This window comes from Zootoca vivipara, chromosome 2, assembly GCF_965207765.1.
Source record: "Zootoca vivipara chromosome 2, rZooViv2.hap1.1, whole genome shotgun sequence".
In the NCBI taxonomy this organism is placed as follows: Eukaryota; Metazoa; Chordata; class Lepidosauria; order Squamata; family Lacertidae; genus Zootoca; species Zootoca vivipara.
This window is the reverse complement of record NC_142584.1, coordinates 122,274,750-122,301,704: the sequence shown is the minus strand read 5'-3', so window position 1 is coordinate 122,301,704 and position 26,955 is coordinate 122,274,750. Positions and strand designations below refer to the sequence as shown.

Genomic DNA, 26,955 nt, shown 5'->3' with positions numbered 1-26,955 from the left:
TTATGACGTATCTGGGGGTGGCTCTGATTGGACGAGGGGGATTTTAAATTGTCTATATAGGGGCAGGCGGGCTTTCGTTCTGGGTCTTTCTGCTGCAGCAGTCTTCTGTATCTTTTAAATAAAGGACCAGACCTTGCTTTGATTCTATGATTCTATGATTTGATTCTATGATTCCATGATTCTATTATTCTATGCTTTTCTTGAATCCTGGCGTGGTCTCTTGTCATTTTTCCCGACCGGAGAGGAGCCTAAAACCCCCCTGGTCCTTCCTACGAGGCTGGGACCCCTTTTTGGGGAGCACAGCAATTCCTATTACACTATCACATCTGCCCCCTTGAGCCCCCCCCCCCGGATCGCTGGTGTGTTTCAATCCTTGCATGGGACACTTCCTCATCTGCCTCTTTTCATAGAATCCTAGAGTTGGAAGAGACCACAAGGGCCCTCCAGTCCAACCCCCTGCCAAGCAGGAAACACCATCAAAGCATTCCTGACATATGCCTGTCAAGCCTCTGCTTAAAGACCTCCAAAGAAGGAGACTCCACCACACTCCTTGGCAGCAAATTCCACTGCCGAACAGCTCTTACTGTCAGGAAGTTCTTCCCAATGTTTAGGTGGAATCTTTTTTCTTGTGGTTTGAATCCATTGCTCCGTGTCCGCTTCTCTGGAGCAGCAGAAAACAATCTTTCTCCCTCCTCCATATGACATCCTTTCATATATTTGAACATGGCTATCATATCACCCCTTAACCTTCTCTTCTCCAGGCTAAACATACCCAGCTCCCTAAGCCCTAAGCTCATAAGGCATCGTTTCCAGGCCTTTGACCATTTTGGTTGCCCTCCTCTGGACACGTTCCAGCTTGTCAGTATCCTTCTTGAACTGTGGTGCCCAGAACTGGACACAGTACTCCAGGTGAGGTCTGACCAGAGCAGAATACAGTGGTACTATTACTTCCCTAGATATAGATGCTATACTCCTATTGATGCAGCCCAGAATTGCATTGGCTTTTTTAGCTGCTGCATCACACTGCTGACTCATGTCAAGTTTGTGGTCTACCAAGACTCCTAGATCCTTTTCCTGGCAGAGGAGGGGTTGTTTTGGGGAGGGGAGGGATCTCCTGGCTGGGAAGGCCCCCCCATCCTCCCCCCCTCAACTAAAAACTTAGTTGGTCTTTAAGGTGCTACTGAAGGAATCAGTGGGTCTGAGAGGGATAAAAGTCCCGTTCTTTGTAATGGGGATTGTTCTTTTTTTAAAAAAATAAACTTTATTTGGAATTATTTAAAATACACACACTCACAAACATACACATACACGTATAACGTCAAAGTAAAGAAAAACAAAACTAATATAATACAAAAAAAGAAAATAAAGAAAAACCTTATATTCGAAAACAATCACTTAAACAAAGTAAGAATAAGACATAGCAGAATCCAAATAATATTTGTGAAGTATCCAAATCATAATTATAACAAAAATTTTAACGTGAGAATCTTAATCATCAAACAGAAGATTTAAAATAGAAGCAAATAATGAATAAACAAATAATGAATAAACAAATCAAATATCTCTTCAGACAGTCATTCATACTCAACCCCCTAATTTATGGACTCTGGTCCAATTCATCTTAACCATTAAATCTGTTAAGAGAGACTTAAATACCCTCCCCATACCCTCCACCCTGGTGACTTCCAGTCATTCCTGTATGTTGATTATCTTTCTTTGTTCTGATGCATGCTTAATGCAATTTTCTCCTGCCCCTTAATTTCCTTGCCCTTCATATCTCTGCCTCAAGATTCGCTCATTTTGCCTTATTTTTCATATATGATTCAAAAGATTCCCAATTTTTACCCGCTTTTTCCCTACCCAATCCTTTTGATATCCCATTTCGAATAGCCAAATTCTTATATCCCACTAATTTCATCAGCCAATCTTTAATATTTGGGATTTTGTCACTTTTCCAATTTTGTGCAATTAGAATTCTGGCGGCTATAGTGCTGTACATTACCAAACATCTATCTTTGGCCTTAATTTCTTCGCCTACCATGCTCAAAAGAAATATCTCCGGTTCTTTCTTAAATGATGTCTTAATTATCTTTTTTAACTCCTTATATACCTCATCCCAAAAATTTCTTATTTTCTTACACCACCACCAGACATGTTTAAATGTTCCGATCTCCTCCCCACACCTCCAACAGGTATTGTTGTTTCCCTTGTATATCTTTGCCAGGCGCACTGGGGTTAGATACCACCTAAATTGCATTTTATAAATATTTTCCTTCAAATCATAACTAATAACCATTTTAATATCCCTTAACCACAATTTTTCCCAACTTTCATACATTATTGGTTTGCCCACATCCTGCGCCCATTTAACCATTATGGGGATTGTTCTTAGCCCTGCTCTAAGCAGAGTATTTTAGTCACTTCTTGGAGGAACCTGCCTAAGACTCTTGCCCAGGCACCCCCAAACTGCGGCCCTCTAGATGTTTTGGCCTACAACTCCCATGATCCCTAGCTAACAGGACCAGTGGTCAGGGAAGATGGGAATTGTAGTCCAAAACATAAGGAGGGAAGAAGTTTGGGGATGCCTGCTCTTGCCTGATTCCTACCTTCGGGAGAGGAGCCAAGGTGTTATTAATTTCTGTTCTGTTTGTCTGTACTTTATTGAGTTTAGTCAGTATATTTTACAATGTTTTTATTTTGTTTACCTGTAACCTGTAATTGGGAACTATGTAATTTTGATATGATATGTGGTTTTCTTTAAATTAACCTTAAAAAGAGTCTGTGGATTTTTTGGGAACTTCCATGAGGTAAAGCCAAGTCTAAAGTGCTCCACACTTCTCGCTCCAACTGTTCTGGAATTTAGTTGTGCTCACGGAAAGTGAACTCAGGCTGTGCAGCCGGAAAAGCAGAGGGACTGATCCCTTTTTCCCTCGGTTTGGGCTGGCAGCAGCTATTTGCAAAGGGTGGGGGCAGCATTTCTATCAATTGGCTTAGTTACAGATAGGTAGCCATGTTGGTCTGACAGAGTCAAAACAAAACAAAAAAATCCTTCCAGTAGCACCTTAGAGACCAACTACGTTTGTCACAGGTATGAGATTTCGTGCGCATGCACACTTCTTCAGATACACTAACCTATTTGAAGAAGTGTGCATGCACACGAAAGCTCATACCTATGACAAACTTAGTTGGTCTCTAAGGTGCTACTGGAAGGATTTTTTAAATTTTGTTTTATCAATTGGCTTGTTTTGTGAAGATAGGGTTTGGGGGGGGGAGCCCTCCCCTGGCTAGGGAAATCTTACTACACCCCCCCCCCCATGGCCACCCCCGTCTCTCTTGCGGTTAGTCTGGATAAGATTTGGGCACACCTTGGGGCAGAGTCCTTGGCAAAGAGAGGGGAGGGGGGCAGCCCTTAGAGCGCAGGCGCAGAAGCAGGAAAACTGCAGGCAGGGAGAAAGAGGGGCGGGCTCCGTGCGCTCGGCTGTGCAAGGGTTAAAAGGAGCAGAGCTGCATTCCTAGAGAGGACAGGAAGTGAAGGGGGGAGGTGAGGTCCTCCATGGTTGAATTCCCTCCCTCCCTCCCGCATCTTTTCCTGCACTTTCTTCTCTCCTTTGCAAAAGCTTCCTTGGTTCCTGGAATCGGGTGAGTCTCCCCTCTCTCTCTTCCCCCTGAGGCTGCCATGGGGAGAAGGGGGACCCAGGGGTGCAGGGAGGGGGAATGGGGGTCCCTGTTCAGATCATGCCTGGTGGGGGGGGAGACCCCCAAGTCAGGGAGCGGAGGGTCCTCCCTTGTCCTCTCTGCCAAGCCAGGGAGGGGGCGAGCTCTGCTCTTCCTTTGGGTCCAGATGCTGCCTTCCTTTTTGGGGAGGGGGCTTTGGGTCAAGGAAAAGTGGGCTTGAAAATGAACCCCCTTCAGATGGAGGGAAAGGTCACATTTGTGAACAGAGGCTGCAGCCAGATGGAAACATTTCCACATGGAAGAAGAAATGATCTTCTGCATCTGCAGCAGCACAAACGGACCACGTTCTCTGCCCCAGATGCAACAACACATGTCTCTCCCCTAGATCTCACTCCCAAAGGAAGACTCTTCCATTGTCTCCTAAGACAGATGGAGGCCAACCAACCAAACCCACCCCACACACACACAATGCATAATGGGGCTTCCCCTCCCCTCCCCTCCTGGCGCCCCTTGAAGTTGGCTTGAGGGCATTGGGAGGGTCCGCCCCACCAGATGAAGAGAGGAGAGGTCCTTCCATCTGGAAAATGGGAATGCTTGCAAAGAATAACTTGAAGATGAGTGCCGTATAGAAAATACAATATGATTTTGTGGAATTGCCCCATTGACACAAAGATTCGTACCCATCGTTTAAATACACAACTGTCATGAAGTAGCAAAATCAGTATGTTCAAACCAAACTTTGGCTCACTGCAGAAAATGTGCTGAAGGAATCTGGGAGTGAAGCTGTGCCTTTGGGAACCTGTCCTTTTGCCTTTAGAAAGGAACTTGTCCTTGTCTTTTGGGAGCTAAGGGGGAATGCTTTGCAAAAAGGTTTGCCAGCTCTGGCTGCATCCTGCCACTTGGAAAAGATGAAGCCTCGATACCTTGTTACTTTTTCTGAGTATGCACCTGTAAGTTAGTATGCTTTTATTGTTTTACTTTGTAACCTTATTTGAGAGCTGTTATACTGTATTCTGTTTGTTTAACTATGCTTCTTAGAATAAATAGTTAAAAGGTATTCCTTTGGTTTCTTTTATTCTTCTTGGCTGCATTGCTGAATCCAGTCTTTAAACCCACTCGCCCGCACGGCCAGGTTTACAGTTTGTCTGGACTTCCTTCCGAGGAGTTCAGTGGTGGCAGCGATACCTAAGGCTATTGAGCGCTCGATCCATTGACGTACAGGGGCGTACGCTTGGTCCTCCCAGTGACCCTCGGAGAAGGGGCTGGAGGGCAGGGGGAGAGATGGAAAGGCGATCCCTCACTTCATTACAACAACAAAATTGTTTCAGAAAAGAACAGAGCAATGGGTAGAAGATCATCTTGATGCTCCCTCTTTCTCTTAGGGTCCAGTGTGCTTTGAAGACCTAGCTGTTCCTTTCGAAGTCAAGGAGGAGAAGTGTGGGATCATGGCCTCTCTGGTAAGGCTCCCTGCTGGATCATAAGTTCAGCTTTGAAACTCCATACAGGACAAACTTCTGCTATTTTGAGGGACCCCAATAGCGCCACCTACAGCATCTGAAATTTTAACACACCCACAACTCTCCTTGAATGGAAAACTATCAATAGAGGGGTATCTCCTGTTCTGTCCGGGAATATTATTCCACCAGTGCTGCCTTTTCAAACCATGGCAGCACCGGAAATCGCGTCTACGCAGCCATAGAAGCGATTTCTGGCGCTGCGGACATTTTGGAAATGGGCAGCCAGCACCGGAAATTGCTTCTGCACAGCCGCGGACATGCGCAGAAGCCATTTCTGGTGTTCCGGACGTGGGCAGCGCGGCACTGGAAATTGCTTCTGCGCCTGTGCGGCCCATGTATCGTCCGTGGGACTCCTCCGGACCACGGGCCAAAAACGTTGCCGGCGCCTGCTCTGTACAAAGCACCTAGCATGGGGGCATCTACATGTAAGAGCTACTCGTCTGTTTTCTGCCCATGCTCTGGGGTGGCAGTTTTCAAGCTTGGGGACAGGATGGTGAGTGATTTTTGCACCAAGTCCTGTCCATAAACCCCACTGAGTTCAAGGGGTTCTACCTTGAGGTCACTACTGTGCAGACCATGCCAGACTTATGAAGTGGGGTGAGGAGCAAACAGGTGAAATTGGAACCACTAGAGAGGTTTAGAAATGGGGCTTCTGTTGGAAAGGGGCTGCCCCATTTGTGCTTCTCTGGGGGCAGGAGAACATCTAGGGTAGGAGAATCCCTGCAGGGCCTCTGAGGCTCCCTTTCCTTCTTCCTCTCTCCCAGGACCCTGCAGCTTGTTTTGGCTCCTCCTCAGGAAGGACGAAAGAGATGGATCCTGCAAAGCTAGCGAGGATGGAAGGGGGAAGATGGACGGTTGACCTGGTCAGGTTGCCTCCTGCATCCCTCCCCACAACCTCTGAGCGTTCCCTCCCAGGGACCTGCGAGAGATCTGGTGAGTTCCAGGGGAGTGGAGATGGGGACATGGAGGGAGGGTGGAAGAGGGAAAGCTCTCTGGCCAGAAATGAGATGAATCAGGGATTATGCTGTGGAAACTGTGGACATATTGGGAGGCTTCCCCTCCAGCCAGAAAATCCCTGCAGGGTCTGTGAGGCTGCCTTTGCTTCTCCCTCATTCCTGGGACTTCTGAGCTCAGCAAAATAGTTTAGAAGAGGCTGGATCTGTAATCCTAGAATCTATTATTCTGCTCAGAAGGGTGGTGGGAATGGGGTGAGATGGCTAAAAATAGCTTTATCATGTATAATGAGATAAGAATCCAATGTCTCCATTCAGACCAGGTCTCTCCATGGTTTTAAGTTTGGTAATAAGTTGCAATTCAGCAACTTGTATTTCCAGTCTATTTCTGAAATTCTTTTGTAATATGACAGCTATTTTGAGATCCTATCTAGAATGCCCTGGGAGATTGAAATGTTCTCCTACTGGTTTCTCTGTCTTGTGATTCCTGATGTCAGATTTATGTCCATTTATCCTTTGGCGTAGGGTAGACAGACCCAAAAAAGAAAATAACAGAACACCACTAGTAATCACATACAGCTCCCAAGTTAAAACAGTACAACGCATCATCAGAGATCTACAGCCTCTCCTGGACAAGGACAGTTCTCTTTCTCAAGCTCTGGGAGGAAGACCTTTAATTGCCTACAGACAGCCACCCAATCTTAAACAACTCCTCACCCACAATAACACAGAGGCTCCCTTTGGTTCTTCCTCTCTCCCAGGACCCTGCAGCTTCTTTTGGCTCCTTGACTCCTCAGGAAGGATGAAAGAGACGGATCCTGCAAAGCTAGTGAGGATGGAAGGGGGAAGATGGACGGTTGACCTGGTCAGGTTGTCTCCTGCATCCCTCCCCACAACCTCTGAGCGTTCCCTCCCAGGGACCCTCGAGAGATCTGGTGAGTTCCAGGGGAGTGGAGATGGGGACATGGAGGGATGGAGCCAGAGAGGTATTGGGGCTTGCTCAGCTTGGGGGTGGGGGGAGGCAGGCAGGCGGAGGGAGATGGAGAAAGACCAAGATGGAGATGGAGAAAGACCACCTACCAAGGAGTGTGGTGGAATCTCCTTCTTTGGAGGTCTTTAAGCAGAGGCTTGACAGGCATATGTCAAGAATGCTTTGATGGTGTTTCCCGCTTGGCAGGGGGTTGAACTGGATGGCCCTTGTGGTCTCTTCCAACTCTAGGATTCTATGAAAGAGGGCACCTTTCCGGGCTCCTCCACCTGCCTGCCTGCCTTCGCCTTTGTCCTCTTCAGGCAATTTGACTTAGGAATACATCACAGCTCCCCGGCCACCACAATGTATTGGCAGCTCAAAATGTCTAAAACCAGTACCATGATCTGGATTCCCTACCAATGTCAGACAACTCATTGATCCATCGTGCAACACTAGAAGCCACGACTATTTAAAGTAACCTGATCCTGCTTTGCAGATTGAACACAGATAGGGCCTCCATGTGTTTCCTTTATATTTTATTTGTAGAATAACACTTTATTTGCTTTGAAAAACAAGGAAGATAGGAATAATTATGATACAAACATGTAGACCGAGTCTTCTCATGTTATTTGTATATCTCAAAAATAGCAGAATAAAATTGCAGGAATATTATTTAATTTTTACTTTAAACTGAAATAAAAAAGGGGGAAACAGCAGAGAAAAGAGAACATTCAACATCGCAAAGCCGAATGCCTAGTCAAGCATAGGTCAGATTAATCTGATCTCATTTTTTGACAGAATTACAAGCCTGGTAGATGAAGGGAATGCTGTGGATGTAGCCTATCTTGATTTCAGCAAGGCCTTTGAAAAGGTGCCCCATGATATTCTTGTAAAGAAGCTGGTAAAATGTGGGCTAGACAATGCTACCATTCAGTGGATTTGTAACTGGCTTACTGACCGAACCCAAAGGGTGCTCATCAATGGCTCCTCCTCATCCTGGAGAGTAGTGACTAGTGGGGTGCCACAGGGTTCTGTCTTGGGCCCAGTCTTATTCAACATCTTTATCAATGACTTGGATGATGGGCTTGAGGGAATCCTGAGCAAGTTTGCAGATGACACCAAATTGGGAGGGGTGGCTAACACCCCAGAGGACAGGATCACACTTCAGAATGACCTTAACAGATTAGACAACTGGGCCAAAGCAAACAAGATGAATTTTAACAAGGAGAAATGTAAAGTACTACACTTGGGCAAAAAAAAAAATGAAAGGCACAAATACAGGATGGGAGACACCTGGCTTGAGAGCAGTACATGTGAAAAGGATCTAGGAGTCTTGGTAGACCACAATCTTGACATGAGTCAGCAGTGTGATGCAGCAGCTAAAAAAGCCAATGCAATTCTGGGCTGCATCAATAGGAGTATAGCATCTAGATCTAGGGAAGTAATAGTACCACTGTATTCCGCTCTGGTCAGACCTCACCTGGAAGGTTGAGGGGTGATATGGTAGCCATGTTCAAATATAGAAAAGGATGTCATATGGAGGAGGGAGAAAGGTTGTTTTCTGTTGCTCCAGAGAAGCGAACACGGAGCAATGGATTCAAACTACAAGAAATAAGATTCCACCTAAACAGTAAGAGCTGTTTGGCAGTGGAATTTGCTACCAAGGAGTGTGGTGGAGTCTCCTTCTTTGGAGGTCTTTAAGCAGAGGCTTGACGCCATATGTCAAGAATGCTTTGATGGTGTTTCCTGCTTGGCAGGGGGTTGGACTGGATGGCCCTTGTGGTCTCTTCCAACTCTATGATTCTAGGAGCTCTTGTGGCCGTTGTGCGCCTTAGATTAAGCGTGAGTTATAGTCTCTTTTCTTCTTCTGTTGCTAATGGAACAATACAGAGTTGGTCTCCTCATGGACATGGGAGTGGTGTTCAAAGTGAAGTAAGTGACTTATGTATAAATTTAAATTTAGACCGACCAGATTGAGGCAACAGCTGATAGGGAGTGTGTAGGTGAAGATGTTGCTGTTTCTTTCACAGACGAGACGTGGATGTTGCTGGATCCTGACCAGAGAGCTTTCCATAAGAAAGTCAAAGAGGGGAATCATAGGATCATGGACCCTCTTGGTAAAATTCCCCATTGGATCAAAGTGAACCTCCACTATTTCGATGGAGACTAACAGCATCTGGGATTCTAACATCCCCAACTGTGAACCCTGAATGGAGGGATATCAACTGTTTCCTCTGTGAATGTTCTTCGTCTAGTCATGCCTTTTAAAACAATGACCAGGCTTCTCTGAACCGCCCAGGCCTTCTTAAATGTGGGCTTCAGAGTTTTTGGGGAAGTTGATGTAACTTCTGTCAGGTTTGTTGTTTTTGCTTCTCTTTGCATGTGATTGACCAAATAGATGACTGACCTTGGAGATGGAGTGGATTCCAGGATGGAGCCAGAACAAAATCCATTCCAGATAAAAGGCAAGCAATATGTCAGTAAATACCAGCCAACAAAGGCAGTGAAAACTATAGAAAGGCCCCACATCTATTTTTAGTTCCTCCTCTTTCACAAGCATTCATTAATATTGTTCAATAATCTGGAGCAGGCATCCCCAAACTTCGGCCCTCCAGATGTTTTGGACTACAATTCCCATCTTCCCTGGCCACTGGTCCTGTTAGCTAGGGATCATGGCAGTTGTAGGCCAAAACATCTGGAGGGCCGCAGTTTGGGGATGCCTGATCTGGAGCTCTCATTTCTTTCTGAGGCTCTAATTAGCTTCTCTCTTCATTGCAGATGGTGCTGAATTGGAAGGGAAGAACAAGAGGGACCACAACAAAATCCACGTAGCAGAGAAGTCAAATAGATATTCAGAGTGTGGAGAGAACATCCGTCAAAGCTCCCAGTCCACCTCCCATCAAAGAAAGAGCTTAATTCAGCGGGATAGCCTCACTTCACAAAAAAGAACAAAGAGTAGGGAGAAATTGTATCAGTGCAGTGAATGTGGAAAGAGCTTCAGTCAACGTCAGAAACTCACTTGGCATCAAAGAATTCATACAGGGGAGAAGCCCTATCAGTGCTTGGAATGTGGAAAGAACTTCAGTCAGAAGGGGAATCTCGCTTTGCATCAAAAAATTCATACAGGGGAGAAACCCTATCAGTGCTTTGAATGTGGGAAGAGCTTCCGGGAGGGGAATAAGCTCACTTTCCATCAAAGAATTCATACAGGGGAGAAACCTTTTCAATGCCTTCAGTGTGGAAAGAACTTCAGTCAGAAGGGGAATCTCGCTTTGCATCAAAAAATTCATACAGGGGAGAAGCCCTATCAGTGCTTGGAATGTGGAAAGAGCTTCAGTCGGAAGGAGAGTCTCACTTCCCATCAAAGAGTGCATTCTGGGATGAAACCATATCTCTGCATGAAATGTGGAAAGACTTTCAGTTGGAAGTATAGTCTCACTTTACATGAAAGAATTCATACAGGGCAGAAACCCTATCAGTGCTTTGAATGTGGAAAGAGCTTCCGGAAGGGGACTAAGCTCACTTCCCATCAAAGAATTCATACAGGGGAGAAACCCTATCAGTGCTTCGAATGTGGAAAGAGCTTCAATCGGAAGGATCATCTCACTTCCCATCAAATAATTCATACAGGGGAGAAACCCTATCAGTGCATTGAATGTGGAAAGAGCTTCAGTTACAGGCGATATCTCTCTATACATAGAAGAATTCATAGAGGGGAGAAGCCATATCAGTGCTTTGAATGTGGGAAGAGCTTCAGTCAAAGCCCACATCTCACTATCCATCAAAGAATTCATACAGGGGAGAAACCCTATCAGTGCATTGAATGTGGAAAGAGCTTCAGTTATAGGCAAGATCTCACTATGCATCGAAGAATTCATACAGGGCAGAAACCCTATCAGTGTGTGGCATGTGGAAAGAGCTTCAGTCGGAAGGATAGTCTCACTACCCATCAAAGAATTCATACAGGGGAGAAACCCTATCAGTGCTCAGAATGTGGGAAGAGCTTCAGTCAAAGCCCACATCTCACTTCCCATCAAATAATTCATAGAGGGGAGAAGCCATATCAGTGCTTGGAATGTGGAAAGAGCTTCAGTCGGAAGGAGAGTCTCACTTCCCATCAAAGAATTCATACAGGGGAGAAACCCTATCAGTGCATTGAATGTGGAAAGAGCTTCAGTTACAGGCGATATCTCTCTATACATAGAAGAATTCATAGAGGGGAGAAACCCTATCAGTGCTCAGAATGTGGGAAGAGCTTCAGTCAGAAGAATAATCTCACTTCCCATCAAATAATTCATACAGGGGAGAAGCCATATCAGTGCTTCGAATGTGGGAAGAGCTTCAGTCAGAAGAATAATCTCACTTCCCATCACAGAATTCATACAGGGGAGAAACCCTATCAGTGCTTGGAATGTGGAAAGAGCTTCAGTCGGAAGGAGAGTCTCACTTCCCATCAAAGAATTCATACAAAGGGAAAACCCAAAAAGAAACATAATGAAGCTAAAATTATTAAACAGCCATTACAAAACACAATTATATAGAAAAGAGAAAGGGGGGGAGAATAATAATACCTTTTATCACATTTGTATTATATATATTGTGGGGGGGTGCATCTGGAATTCTCTGTACAGGGCAAAGTTTATTGGGGGGTAATCCATCAAGCGATTTACCACAGGACCACTGGCGCCAGTCTGTCTGTTTACACATCTTCCTTGTCAGCATGAGTGATGTTTAAGTTAAAGGTTAATGTATACTTACGAATGCTTAATAGAGAGGCTGGGGCTGAGAGAGATCTCAGCACTTCCCTGCACACTTTCTGCATCTACCGACTGCTGTCTCACAATTTGTTCGCACCACTGCCGGCTGGTTTTCCGGCAAGTGGTGCCCCGTGTGAGGCTCTGTTCTACGCCTTTGTTGGAAGGACGCACGTCATGGTCCTGCATCGCTACTCACCCGCCCGGCAAGGGCTTCAGGCGCCTACTTCATCTTCGGATCCCCGGTGAGTAGCCCCTGCTACTGCATACCCTTCTCTCCCTGCGTTGCCATGGGCACCTCGCTTTCCGTGCCACAGAAACGTTTTCTTAAAGACTTAAAGCACCTGCTGAATTCCAACAGTCAGCATGTATCAGAGGACGATTTAATTGCTCTCATTAATATCATCACAGAGCATTGCCCATGGTTCCCTGAAGATGGAACCTGGGAACTGGATAAATGGGATAAATTAGGTGAACATTTCCATGGTCATCCCAGCATCGGGGTGCGTGTTTTAAGTACGTGGGGAAAAATCAGAGCATGCTTGGCCTTGGTAACACCAAAAAATATTTTACTGGCCGCATCCTCCGCTGCACCAACTGTTCCGTTCATTTATCCAGCCTTATCACCTCCGTCAGCACCGCCCGCACCCACGCCTGCCCCACCAACGCCTTCTGTTTATCTGGCATTGCCTGCGCCCATGCCTCCTGGTCCGCCACCGGACCCACCTAATCTAACTCCGCCAGTAAAACAGCAACTTCCTTTGCCTGCCACCCCACCCCCTCCAGCCTATGTCTCTCAGGTTTTGCCAGCATTTCAAAGTACCATGCCCACCGTAACGCAGGGGGGGGGAATACCACAAGGCTGCAGGAATCTCTTAAAGCAGCAGCCCCCTTGTTGGCGTTTGATTCCACTGAAATGTCAGCTGCTTTTCCTGTGATAGTGCCCGCAGGACCCGCGGGTGGGGCCCCACGGCATGAGCAATTTGAACTCCGCTTCATCAAAGAATTATACCAGTCAGTAAGGGACAATGGATTGCATTCCCTATACACCCTCGGCCTCTTTGGCACCGTCCTCCAACCTCATCAAATGATAATTTTTATGCAAGGTTGGACCTGGGCATGCCAACGTAGGGTAGCTAATATTCAAACCACCCTCAATAATGCTGCCCAAGTAGCCCACGCAGCAGCCGTGGTCGCCGCCGGTGCGGGGGCAGCCCCCCCGGCACCCGTCATGCTGACTCCAGCTGATGTGCTTAACGGCTTAACCGGCGAAGGAAATTTTATGCAAATACAACAACAATTGGGTCTGGATCCCTCTTATTGGGAAGCCACCACTGCAGCTGCCCAGGAAGCCCTTGCTGCGGTCCCAGATGACAAAATTGAAAAAGGTGGGCGTTGGGGCAGTGTCCGTCAGGGACCTTCTGAGCCTCATGGGGCGTTTATTGATCGTTTGTACAACACGCTTAAACGCCAAGTGCAAGACGTGGCGGCACAAGAAGTTATTGTCAGGCAGCTGGCATTTGATAATACCAATGAGGATTGCAAACAAGTGCTCCGCCCTTTGTTATCCACACCACACGTGGCAATTGCCGATATGCTTAAAGCTTGCCAGTCAGTGGGCACCGAGAGCCATAAGGCAAAATTGCTTGCCGCTGCCTTAACCCCAGCAGTAAATCCAGCAGCTGGGAGAGAATGTTTCAATTATGGAAAAATGGGTGCAACAGTTAACAGAGGACCTCACCTCTGCAGGGCTTAAAATCGCCCCGGAAAAAATTCAACGCACTCTGCCTATCACATACTTTGGACACAAGGTTACGCAACAAGCAGCATCCCCCCTGATACCGCAGTTGCATTTTCCAGCGGTACTCCGGCTGGTGGATCTACAGCAGTTATTAGGACATCTGAATTGGGCAAAATCATACATAGACCTACCAACGTGTGTACTATCACCCCTGTACACTGCCCTGAAAGGACATAAGCAACCGGCGGACATCATACCGGTAACCCAGGACATGGAATCAGCCCTGGCGACGATTAATCACCATTTGCAAAAATCTATGGTGGACCGCCTGGATTCCACAGGACCATTGTCATTGGCAGTTTTTGCCACAAAATTGCTGCCTACAGCTGTTCTCTACCGGCCTGCAGAACTTTCTCAGTCTTGCGTTTGTATTGTTGAATGGCTACACTTGCCCCATACACCACCGCAAAACGTATATACTTCTCCAGCTGCTGTCATGGACATTGTTATCAAGGGAAGACAACGAGCTGTGGCATTGACAGGAATGGAGGTAGAAGCTATTTTTCTACCTTTTTCACAGGACGAGGTTCAGCATTTGCTATGTCCACTTGTACTCAAGTGGCATTAGCAGACTTTGTTGGAAGGATTTTACATAATCCACCTACTGACTTACGGCTTACCTTTCTTTCCTCTGTCTCCTATTCCCTCCGTTCCCTGTGCTCCCCCACCCCCATTCCCTCTGCTCTCACCCTCTTCACTGATGGGACAAAGGCGAGGGGGGTGGTAGTGTGGCGGGAGGAGGGGGCGTGGAAGACAAGATTTACAATGGAGCAGAAATCCGCTCAGCGTTCTGAATTGGCTGCGGTGATCTTGGCATTTGATCTTTTTCAGGATGTGCAATTTAATCTGATTGTTGATACTCAGTATGTCTCCAGACTTTTAACATCCTTGCCAGTGGCATACATTACGCCTGCTCTCGATGATGATTTGTTGCAATTATTTCTCTCTTTGCAGCGTCTGCTACAAGCTCGAAGGCACTCCTTTTTTGTGGCCCACCTGCGCTCTCATTCTAACTTGCCAGGATTTCTGGCACATGGTAATGCTGTAGCAGATGCTGCTTTGCAGCAAGAGCAGGTTTTTTCTTTGTTTTCTGACCCTCTGCTGAGCCATGCCACCTTCCATCAATCCGCCAAGGTTCTAGCCAAGTCTTTTCAAATACCAATTTCTCAGGCACGGGACATTGTCTCGCAATGTTCTTCTTGTTCTAAAGCCCCTACCATGATTCCTTTTGATGCTGTTAATCCCAGAGGGATTGCCCCTCTTTCAATCTGGCAAATGGATGTCACTCTCACCCCGTTGCTAGCCCCTTTTTCGAAACTTCACCTCACGGTGGACACGTCTTCGGGCTACATCTCAACCCCTCTAAAAGGGGAGACAGCCAGACACATAATACAGCACACTCTGCGCTGTTTTTCGGTCATGGGAAAGCCTAGCAGCATCAAAACGGATAATGGCCCCGCGTATATTTCTAAGCAATTCTCTGATTTCTGTAAATTGTGGAATGTGAAATTAACTCATGGTATTCCTTTTAATTCTACAGGACAAGCAATTGTTGAGCGAGCGCATTCAACTTTTAAATCTCTGCTTTTTAAACAACTAAGTGGAAAGAACGCTCCTATTGCTGAAATTCCTAACATTGTGCATCAAGTGCTTTTTACTCTAAATCATCTCTTGTACCCACATAATAAGCAGCATACTCCAGCAGAATTGCATTTTAGAAAAGAGGAGGAGCTGCCTCGCCCCCTTGTGTCTTTCAGGAAACTTCCAGATCCAGCATGGCGTGGACCTGTACCGCTGATTACCTGGGGACGCGGATACGCCGCGGTGGATATCGATGGGGACCCCCTGTGGGTACCAGCGTGTTGTGTACGGCCCTGGCGTTCATCTTCTGCAGTTGCCTCGCCTTGCCTAGTGGAGACAGACCTTTCTACACTCTTTCTGGAAGACAGCGCCTGTCACCCGGTCTGAACCACCATTGCACCTGGCGGCATCGTGCTCTAAATATGGCTGCACTCCGTCAAGATCACCTTCCATCTATTCGATCTACAGGCCATAATCGCCCTAGGCGTGCTGCCATTTTACAGAAGAATCAAAGACCCGACTCTTATCATTCCATATGGAATAATAATACCTATGTACAGGATATTTCTCACAGCTCCCTTTCTCAAGCTCTGGGAGGAAGACCTTTCATTGCCTACAGACAGCCACCCAATCTTAAACAACTCCTCACCCACAATAATACAACCACCAGACTTAACATGGACACTGGTACCAGAGCCTGCAATAAACCCAGATGCCAACTTTGCTGCCACATACACCCGGACAACATCATTACTGGCCCCAACAACATCCAACATACCATCTCAGGACTATTTAATTGTTCATCTTCTAACATTGTGTATGCCATCAAATGCCAACGGTGCCCTTCAGCTCTCTATATTGGACAAACAGGCCAAACCCTACGCCAAAGGATAAATGGACATAAATCTGACATCAGGAACCAGAAGACAGAAAAACCAGTAGGAGAACACTTCAATCTCCCAGGACATTCTATACAAGATCTCAAAGTAGCTGTCTTACTACAAAAGAATTTCAGAAATAGACTGGAAAGAGAAGTTGCTGAATTACAACTTATCACCAAGCTCAAAACCATGGAGGGACCTGGTTTGAACAGAGATATCGGATTCTTATCTCATTATACATGATAAGCGATCTTCAGCCATCTCAACCCTTGCTTTTTCATGCAAAACCATTTGCAGTCGTTTTCGGTCATCAACAGCTATCAGTCAGTCAATCACCCACTTCCACCACCCTTCTGAGTGATCCCCCCTCCCCTCCCCATCCCCACCCCTTCTCTACATAAGTGCCTGGGGACTTCTATTTCACTGTATCTGAAGAAGTGTGCATGCACACGAAAGCTCATACCAAAATAAAAACTTAGTTGGTCTTTAAGGTGCTACTGAAGGAATTTTTTTTATTTTACTTCGACCCAGACCAACACGGCTACCTACCTGTAACCAGGATATTTCTCAGTTTGCAAAATTGCTTAATTACTCTGATTGTTGGGTTTGCTTACATATTCCCCCGCAGTCAAGACACTCGGGTATATTATTTCATGGTATTCCAATCAATGACTCTTATAGAATTAGTAATAATATGAAAAGTAATCGTATTAGTTCACCCCCCGTTATATTATCATTATTAGAAATTGCTCCACGATGTTTTCGTTTTAATCACGATAGTAGCAGATTTTTAGGTCATTACCCTTATTGTACTTGGACTTATGAGTATGTTAATGGTAGTTCTTGTTTTCTCAATGTCACTACCCAAAGTGGCTGAAAGGCCCCTGCAACCTGCCGTGGGTTTTGATCCCTGGGAATGGCTGATGTCTTGGCTGCCTCACGGTGACTGGATAAGGAAGATACTCTTGACGGTTATAGGATTAGCCTGTGGATTGGTTATGTTATGTTGCTGCATTCAATGTTTACCCTCTCTCCTTGGTCAATGTATGACCTGGTTTCAGGCTGTACGCCCCTCCACTGGAATTTCACGTGGAGCCTTCATTGCGAGGTATCAGCGACTCCCCAACGAGGTTTCCGATGAGTTAGTTAACTCTGTTGCTTAAAAATTAACAGAAAGAGGTGATGTGGGGGTGTGCAACTGGAATTCTCTGTACAAGGCAAGGTTTATTGGTGGGTAATCCATCAAGTGATTTACCACAGGACCACAGGACCACTGGCGCCAGTCTGTCTGTTTACACATCTTCCTTGTCAGCATGAGTGATGTTTAAGTTAAAGGTTAATGTATACTTATGATGGGAGAATGCTTAATAAGGAGGCTGAGGCTGAGTGAGATCTCAGCACTTCCCTCCACACTTTCTGCATCTACCGACTGCTGTCTCACAATTTGTTCACACCACTGCCGGCTGGTTTTCTGACAATATATCATATCATATCATCCGTAAACACATAGAAAGGCAGGCTCCCCCACCTCTCCCCTGGGTGCATCCAAAATTATTGTTTCTTATAATGTTCATCCAATCCTGCTTCCTGTTCTTTCTTCTTTTCCTAATCTTTGGACAGTTTAATCCACAGGGGATGAGGAAGAAGGCATCTTAATGCTGGGATATTTGTACAGGCTGAGTTGCAAAAGCAGCAGCAGCAGCGAGTGTCTGTCTTTACCCGTGAGAAAGCCAGTTCTGTTTGGCTGCCTTATCTGCTTTCTCTACCATCTGATGTTATTGTACATTCTGACATTCTCTTCTGGCTAGAGAGATGCCGGACACTCTTATGCACAGCTGACTTTCTGAGCTGGCAAGCAGAGACACACTCTGCGTTTTGCATACAATAAATAGTTTAGACTCTATCAATGACTTGTGTGTGTTGTTCTTCACACTGGGGACCAATCGCATATAAATGTGCCACCGGACTCTTCTAGTAGCCGGGAATGTGCACAAGGTTTTGTTCCAGCTTTGGGGCAGTTTCACAACTGGCCCCAGGCGGGCAAATGCCAACACTTAATTCCCTTTTATCAAACAAGATCATAACTTGTGTTGTCAACAGTTTCAGGAGATGCATTGCATCCCCCTTTGCTGGCTGTCAATTTTTCTCTGCCGATCATTCCCATGCCAGCTCAGCCCAACGTCGTCTTTCAATCGAGCTCTTTCTCTGTCCTCCTGTTCTTCCCTCGCCTGCTCAACACAACCTTCTGCCTCTCCCAGCGACTCCTTTCCAACCACTCCCAGCTTCGGACCCACACATTCCCCTCGGTCTCTTTTTCTGGGTCTTCAATGCCAAGGCGCTCCATGTCTGGATGGAGGGCAGAGCTGCAGAAGCTTATTTGGAGTGGATGCATCTGGTTCTCAATAAATCACTCAGAGGCAAAGATCTTTGGCAAAAGAACTTTTGACTAAAGGTTTCTCAGCTTCGTTACTGAAAAAAACTTCAGGAAATTTAGTGGACGTGAAAGTAAGAAAGAGAAACCAGCCCACTGAGCTGACAGATTTATCTTTCTGGCTCACTGTGGTCTTGAGATAACAAAACACTAATCCTAATATATCCAGCTGCCTCAGCAGAAAACAAACAGAACCTTCTGGAAGGAACCAGTATTTTCCGGTCTCTGCCCTCAAGACTTTCGCCATGACATTCTGCCTCGTTGCCAGAAAAGGATCTTTAGCTCCCTAGTTTCTGTGGAAACACTTTTTGGGATGTGGTTCTTTGCAGGGAAATTTGTTTTTCAATAAAGGCCTATCTTTCCACTTGGAGACTTCCTCCTTTTCTTCTGGGTTTCTGTGGGTAACCTCCAGTCTAGGAACCTCTTTTTGAATTTCTCCCACATATACAGTACATGACTGGATTAATCATAGAATCATAGAGTTGGAAGAGACCACAAGGGCCATCCAGTCCAACCCCCTGCCAAGCAGGAAACACCACCAAAGCATTCTTGACATATGCCTGTCAAGCCTCTGCTTAAAGGCCTCCAAAGAAGGAGACTCCACCACACTTCTTGGCAGCAAATTCCTCTGCCGAACAGCTCTTACTGTCAGGAAGTTCTTCCTAATGTTGAGGTGGAATCTTCTTTCTTGTAGTTTGAATCCATTGCTCCGTGTCCACTTCTCTGGAGCAGCAGAAAACAACCTTTCACCCTCCTCTATATGACATCCTTTTATATATTTGAACATGGCTATCATATCACCCCTTAACCTTCTCTTCTCCAGGCTAAACATACCCAGCTCCCTAAGCCGTTCCTCATAAGGCATTGTTTCCAGGCCTTTGACCATTTTGGTTGCCCTCCTCTGGACACGTTCCAGCTTGTCAGTATCCTTCTTGAACTGTGGTGCCCAGAACTGGACACAGTACTCCAGGTGAGGTCTGACCAGAGCAGAATACAATGGTACTATTACTTCCCTTGATCTAGATGCTATACTCCTATTGATGCAGCCCAGAATTGCATTGGCTTTTTTAGCTGCTGCATCACACTGCTGACTCATGTCAAGTTTGTGGTCTACCAAGACTCCTAGATCCTTTTCACATGTACTGCTCTCAAGCCAGGTGTCTCCCATCCTGTATTTGTGCCTTTCATTTTTTTTGCCCAAGTGTAGTACCTTACATTTCTCCTTGTTAAAATTCATCTTGTTTGCTTTGGCCCAGTTGTCTAATCTGTTAAGGTCATTTTGAAGTGTGATCCTGTCCTCTGGGGTATTAGCCACCCCTCCCAATTTGGTGTCATCTGCAAACTTGCTCAGGATGCCTCAAGCCCATCATCCAAGTCCTTGATGAAGATGTTGAATAAGACTGGGCCCAAGACAGAACCCTGTGGCACCCCACTAGTCACTACTCTCCAGGATGAGGAGGAGCCATTGATGAGCACCCTTTGGGTTCGGTCAGTCAGCCAGTTACAAATCCACTGAATGGTAGCATTGTCTAGCCCGCATTTTACCAGCTTCTTTACAAGAATATCATGGGGCATCTTGTCAAAGGCCTTGCTGAAATCAAGATAAGCTATATCCACAGCGTTCCCTTCATCTACCAGGCTTGTGACTCTCTCAAAAAATGAGATCACATTAATCTGACATGACCTATTTTTCAGGAACCCATGCTGACTTTTAGTGATCACAGTGTTCCTTTCTAGGCGCTCACAGACTGTTTGCTTAATGATCTGCTCTAGAATCTTTCCTGGTATTGATGTCAGGCTGACTGGGCGGTAATTGAAAAATCCGCTGACTGGGCGGATTGAAAAATAAAAATAAAACTGAAAGTGATTTAGGAGACTGAAACATTATACTTATTGGTAGAAGCAACTCTTTAAAACATTCAAAAAATGAATCAGCAATGCATTTTAAAACAAAAAAATTTCTTACCATAAACTTCAGTTTACATATGACGGGGTGGGGGCTACCTGCCAAAGCAGAGCCCATCTTTCTCATTTCCAGATTTTTTTTATTCATTTTGTCATAAAACAAAACCAACAATTTAACAACACACACACAAAACAAAAACACTTACAACAAAAACTACAAAAAACCCAAAAATCTTTGATTTTCATTTTTTCATCTGATCTTAACATTATGGGGTGACTTCTTCAAATCCCCCTGCCTTTCAACATATTTCCTCTTTAGTAATCTCCTCAACATACTTTTTCACATTATCTCTTTTGTCTAAAAATTATTATTTTCAATATCATTAATAATCTCTCTTCCACATATTCTACATCTGCTGACTCGCTGCTTCAACTTCTTGTCTTGAAATCTACTGATTTAGTAGGGTCCTTTTCTCCAATGGGATTTTATGCAATCCATTTTTGTCCAAAACTTGTTCCAACCTATCTTTATCCTCTTTCTCTCTCTTATATAATTGTTTGTAATATATCTGAAAACCTTTCCTTATCTCTGCAGGGTTCACAACATTTTCCCCAACCAGCATAATATTTGTAATTGTACTTTGCTTCTGCCTTTTTTTTTAAACTGCCAAGCTAACAATTTTCCGCACTTATTTGCAGATTCAAATGTTCTTTGTTTCATCCTTTTAATTTTCCATTCAATTTCCTGGTTAATCAGTTGCAAAAACTGTACTTGCGATGCCTTTATTTCTTTTTGAATTTGCTGATTCTTAGGTGTAGATCTCAATTCTTTTTTCTTTTCCTTTATTTGTATATAAAAAAATGTCCTTCCTTTCATTTTGAACTTTCTTTCTTATTGAATTTTGCTGGATCAGGAAACCTCTCATGACTGCTTTACTTGCGTCCCATACAACCGAATATTAAAACAGTACAGCATTAAACATGGAAAACTTCCCTAAACAGGCCGCCTTCAGTTGTCTTTTAAAAGTAAAATAGTTGCTTATTGCCTTGACATCTGCTGGGAGGGCGTTCCACAGGGCGGGTGCCACTACCGAGAAGACCCTCTCTCTGTCTGGTTCCCTGTAACCTCACTTCTCGCAACGAGGGAACCGCCAGAAGGCCCTCAGCGCTGGATCTCAGTGTCCGGGCAGAACGATGGGGGTGGAGAGGCTCCTTCAGGTATACTGGACCGAGGTCTTTAAGGGCTTTAAAGGTCAGCACCAACACTTTGAAATTGTGCTCGGAAACGTTACAGCAAAAAGAAGACAAACAGTCCAGGGGATTTAGCTTCCACGATTCCTCCCCTCTTGGAAAATGAAACCAACTGAACTCTGGACAAGCAGAGCAAAGAGACAATGGCCGTCTGTGGGCCAGAACGCAGCATCCGGGGAGCAGTTCAGCCATTCAGCCCACGGTAACACTAGCTAGGAAAGGGGACTCTGAGGGAGTCTTCTGGTTGGTGGAGTCCAACATCTGCTAGTGTCTCCAGCAACTCAGGTTGTGAGACAGAAACAACTCGGGGGGTCAAGAGAAGCCATTCTCCAAAGGGCCTCCCCTTCTTTTGGGTGTCTGTTCAATCCTTTTGTAAGCAGAGGTGGAAACAGAACCTCAGTCTTTTAAGACAGGCAGGGTAATTTCTTTTCTCCCACACCTTCCACATGAGAGGAACACAATGGGGTTGTGAAGGGGAGAGAGATAGACCCCCCTGCCGCCCCTTTCTGCTCCCCTCACAAGAGGGTCCCCGTTGTGTCTCTGCGTGTCTCTGAGGGAAAGAGTTGGAGCCCCTCCCCCCACTGCTGCTTCCCCTCTCTTTTCCCTCAGAGACACGCAGAGACACAACGGGGACCCTCTTGTGAGGGGAGCAGAAAGGGGCGGCAGGGGGGTCTCTCTGAGGGAAAAGAGAGGGAAAAGAGAGGAGGAGCCCCTCCCCCCCCCGCTGCTGCTTCCCCTCAGCGACTCTGAGGGAAAGGACTTTTCCCGCCTTTTCCCAACTTCCCGCCTTTCAGAATCTGAGAAACAAAATGGCATCGCCGCCGTTTACGAAAAGGGCGGGAAACACCATCTCCTGGCCCTGCCACCTCCATGGGCTCCTCCTGGGCCTGCCTGGCCATGGGGGGGGGGGGGAATCCAGCTTCCCCAAAACAATGGGGGGGCAGGAAGAGGAGGAAGGAGGAGAAATGAAGGAGAAGCCGGGAGGGGGAGCAGCCAAGAGGGAAACTCAGGAGGAAAACTCCCTCAGGAAAGGGGGGCGAAGGAGAGGAGGCGGCCCAGGGGAATCTGAAAGGGTCCCTCTTGCTTTGAACTGGAAAAAGTCCCTTTGTTTGGAGCATGCCCAAGACTTATCACCCAGATCTCCCCGCTCCTTCAAGACTGGAGCAGGCTTAAGGGGCAACTGCGAGCGAGGCAGCCCTTCCCACATTCCTGGCTTACTCTCATCACAGCCTCGGATTTTCCCGCGGGGGACCTGCCAATATCATTTCCTGACAGTAAGAGCTGTTCAGCAGTGGGATTTGCTGCCAAGGAGTGTGGTGGAGTCTCCTTCTTTGGAGGTCTTTAAGCAGAGGCTTGACAGGCATATGTCAAGAATGCTTTGGTGGTGTTTCCTGCTTGGCAGGGGGTTGGACTGGATGGCATTCTTCCTCATGTTGAGGTGGAATCTTCTTTCTTGTAGTTTGAATCCATTGCTCCGTGTCCGCTTCTCTGGAGCAGCAGAAAACAACCTTTCACCCTCCTCTATATGACATCCTTTCATATATTCAGCATCCTTGTCAGTACCCTTCTTGAACTGTGGTGCTGGGAGCTCCAATTTGTCTTGCTGGACTGAAACCATGAGCTGTTCCCTCCAGCTGCTTCCTTCTTGTAGCTTCTTGCCCTTTATCAGGTTTCTGGAGCATCGCCTCCGTTTCCTGTGCATCCATGAGGCTACCAGGTGTTCTTCTGCCTTCTGCAATATCATCTCCCTCCCCCTCAAGATCTAGTTTAACGCTCTCCTGATCAGGTTTGCGAGACTCTTCGCAAACGTTCTTGTCACTGGCCCAGTCATATGGAACTCCCTGCCACTGGAGATTCAGCAGGCGCCTTCTGGGCTGACTTTTAAAATGCCTCCTAAAAACTGTTCAACCAGACCTAGAATCCTAGAGTTGGAAGAGACCCCAAGGGCCATCCAGTCCAACCCCCTGCCAAGCAGGAAACACCATCAAAGCATTCCCGACGTATGCCTGTCAAGCCTCCGCTTAAAGACCTCCAAAGAAGGAGACTCCACCACACTCCTTGGCAGCAAATTCCACTGTCGAACAGCTCTAACTGTCAGGAAGTTTTTCCTAATGTTTAGGTGGAATCTTCTTTCTTGTAGTTTGAATCCATTGCTCCGTGTCCGCTTCTCTGGAGCAGCAGAAAACAATCTTTCTCCCTCCTCCATATGACATCCTTTCATATATTTGAACATGGCTATCATATCACCCCTTAACCTTCTCTTCTCCAGGCTAAACATACCCAGCTCCCTAAGCCGTTCCTCATAAGGCATCGTTTCCAGGCCTTTGACCATTTTGGTTGCCCTCCTCTGGACACGTTCCAGCTTGTCAGTATCCTTCTTGAACTGTGGTGCCCAGAACTGGACACAGACCTACGCAGGCAGCTAAGAATACATGGTCTATGAAGGCTTTTAATTTCTCTCTTTCTTTTTTTACTCATTACAATTTTTACGTTTTGGTTTTGTGTTCTTGCATTGCTGCAAACCACTTTAGGATAAGGCGGCATATAAATATTTTTTTATAAACCAATAAATGATTGTCAGACAATGCGACTGGGAGAGTGTTTATTTGCTCCAAGCGAGAGCTGCCGTGAAATGCTGTCGTGGAGACCCCCCCCCCAACAGGATGGGCTTGCTCCTCTTGCGCCTCCGGGATACCTGACCCCCCACCTCTGGCCATTCCACAGCTACTGACTCTTTGTCGTCGTCCCCCCCCCCCAATTAAAATACCAGGTCGTCCCCCCCAAGCATTTGCTTCTCATTGCTTCTGTGCTTCTGGCACTGGATGTTCTAGCAGGCAGTGAGAGAAGCAACACGCAATGCAGAAAGGTATCTAGCGGAAACACAGAAAACCAGTTTTAGAACCAGGGCTGGGGGCACGTTCATTTTATTTTATTTTAAGTAAATCTTCATGCCCTGGGCAGCTTCCGCCTCCTGCAGACTTCCAAACAAACCTCCCTCCTTCTTGGACATCTCTGCTGCTCCTGCTCAGAACGGGGAGGTTGAAGAAACGGCAGGGCCCTGAATCTTCTCCACCCGCTACAAACCCCCCACCATGGAAGAATTAAGCCTTCCCAGGCTTTTTCCCGTACTGTCCAGCCATAAAAAGCCAGGTCGCAGGGTGGGGGGCGACATAGGGGACCCCAAATAAACAGCAAGAAAAAACTTTCTGACAGTGGAAGAGATTCCTTGGGAAGGAGGTGGGATCTCATAGAATCAGAGAGTTGTAAAGGACTGATCCAGGCCAAACCCCTTGCAATGAAAGCCCAGGTCCCTGGGGGTGGGGTGGGGTGGGGTTTGCAACCAGCACAAAGACCCACACTTTCGCTGCCACCTCCATGGAACAATGGCGGCCAGGACCCATGGCTCCTTGGCGCCATTCAAGGTGTTGCTTTTGACCTGCTTCTGGCAAGTCATAGAATCATGGAGTTGGAAGGGACCCCAAGGGTCATCTAGTCCAACCGCCTGCAAGGCAGAAAGCCTTCCTCAACTATGGCCGCCTTTGGATGGTGAAAGTGAATCCTAGAATCCTAGAGTTGGAAGAGACCCCAAGGGCCATCCAGTCCAACCCCCTGCCAAGCAGGAAACACCATCAAAGCATTCTTGACATATGCCTGTCAAGCCTCTGCTTAAAGACCTCCAAAGAGGGAGACTCCACCACACTCCTTGGCAGCAAATTCCACTGCCGAACAGCTCTTACTGTCAGGAAGTTCTTCCTAATCATAGAATCATAGAGTTGGAAGAGACCACAAGGGCCATCCAGTCCAACCACCTGCCAAGCAGGAAACACCACCAAAGCATTCTTGACATATGCCTGTCAAGACTCTGCTTAAAGACCTCCAAAGGAGGAGACTCCACCACACTCCTTGGCAGCAAATTCCACTGCTGAACAGCTCTTACTGTCAAGAAGTTCTTCCTAATGTTTAGGTGGAATCTTCTTTCTTCCTCAACTATGGCCGCCTTTGGATGGTGAAAAGTGAGCCGCCCCCAGCAAGAGAAGCCCCCCAGGGACAGAGGGGGGCCTGGGAGCATTCAAGGGGTGATGGGTTTCTTCTGCCTGCATTTCCCCCTCTAGAACCAGCCGGCGACATCTGAAAAGGCCGGATGCCGGAAGATACAGGGCAGATGTGTGTAAACCATGGGACTGGCTCCCACAAGAGACAGCGATGGCCACCAATTAGGCAAATGAACGGAGGATCGGGGCTCATTTCTCCGCCTGTGGCCAGGAGCTCTGGGTCTGAAGGGGGGCTTCTAGCTGGGGAAAGGGTTCTGCTCTGGGGCTCCTTCCCTTTGGGGCCCGTGGTTCGCCGCGATGCGAGCAGGGTGCTGACCCAGAGGAGCCACCGGCCTGATCCGGCTGCAGGGGTCCTCTGTGCCTCTGAACCTTGGGCACTCCTCAAAAAGAGGCGCCCAGATCAAGAATGATACTGACAAGCTGGAACGTGTCCAGAAGAGGGCAACCAAAATGGTCAAAGGACTGGAAACGATGCCTTATGAGGAACGGCTTAGGGAGCTGGGCATGTTTAGCCTGGAGAAGAGAAGGTTAAGGGGTGATATGATAGCCATGTTCAAATATATGAAAGGATGTCATATGGAGGAGGGAGAAAGGTTGTTTTCTGCTGCTCCAGAGAAGCGGACACGGAGCAATGGATTCAAACTACAAGAAAGAAGATTCCACCTCAACATTAGGAAGAACTTCCTGACAGTAAGAGCCGTTCGGCAGTGGAATTTGCTACCAAGGAGTGTGGTGGAGTCTCCTTCTTTGGAGGTCTTTAAGCAGAGGCTTGACAGGCATATATCAAGAATGGTTTGATGGTGCTTCCTGCTTGGTAGGGGGTTGGACTGGATGGCCCTTGTGGTCTCTTCCAACTCTAGGATTCTATGCTGGAAGGGGCTCCTTCGTGACTGTGGCGTTATATTGTTGGGAATATTCTCCTTGGGTTTGAACCTCATTTCATGGGAGAAGAGAGTCTTCTCCTGTGGTTTTTGTGTCCTTGTATTTATCACTTTCCTCTCTTTTTATGTAATAAATTACGGTAAGCCTCCTTTCAAAAAAAAGGGGGGGGGAGAGACCCGCCCTGCCTCTTCCTGCCACGACTCCAGGATCTCTCCTCCCTACCCAGATCCACTCTACTACTCTAATAGCAAAAACAGCTTTGGAGCTGCCTGTACAAGGAAGTTTTCCATGCGTGATGTTTT

The 26,955-nt window shown here is 46.6% G+C and overlaps 1 protein-coding gene across 6 annotated transcripts in view; it reads left to right on the top strand.

Moving 5' to 3' along the window:
• The window catches only part of LOC118078033 (uncharacterized), a 71,940-nt gene extending 53,905 nt beyond the window's left edge, over nucleotides 1-18,035 (top strand). For 5 of the 6 annotated variants that reach the window (XM_088664326.1, XM_088664325.1, XM_088664323.1 and 2 more), the window contains 2 exons: nucleotides 6,907-7,080; nucleotides 9,894-18,035. In XM_088664326.1, coding sequence (XP_088520452.1) covers nucleotides 6,907-7,080; nucleotides 9,894-11,656 — 1,937 coding nt within the window. In that variant the 3' untranslated portion in view covers nucleotides 11,657-18,035. Of the gene's footprint in view, nucleotides 1-3,255; nucleotides 3,640-5,057; nucleotides 5,133-5,956; nucleotides 6,126-6,906; nucleotides 7,081-9,893 lie in introns of those variants that run through there. The other variant, XM_035101748.3, reaches the window with a different exon arrangement.
• The last annotated feature ends 8,920 nt before the right edge of the window (nucleotides 18,036-26,955 follow it).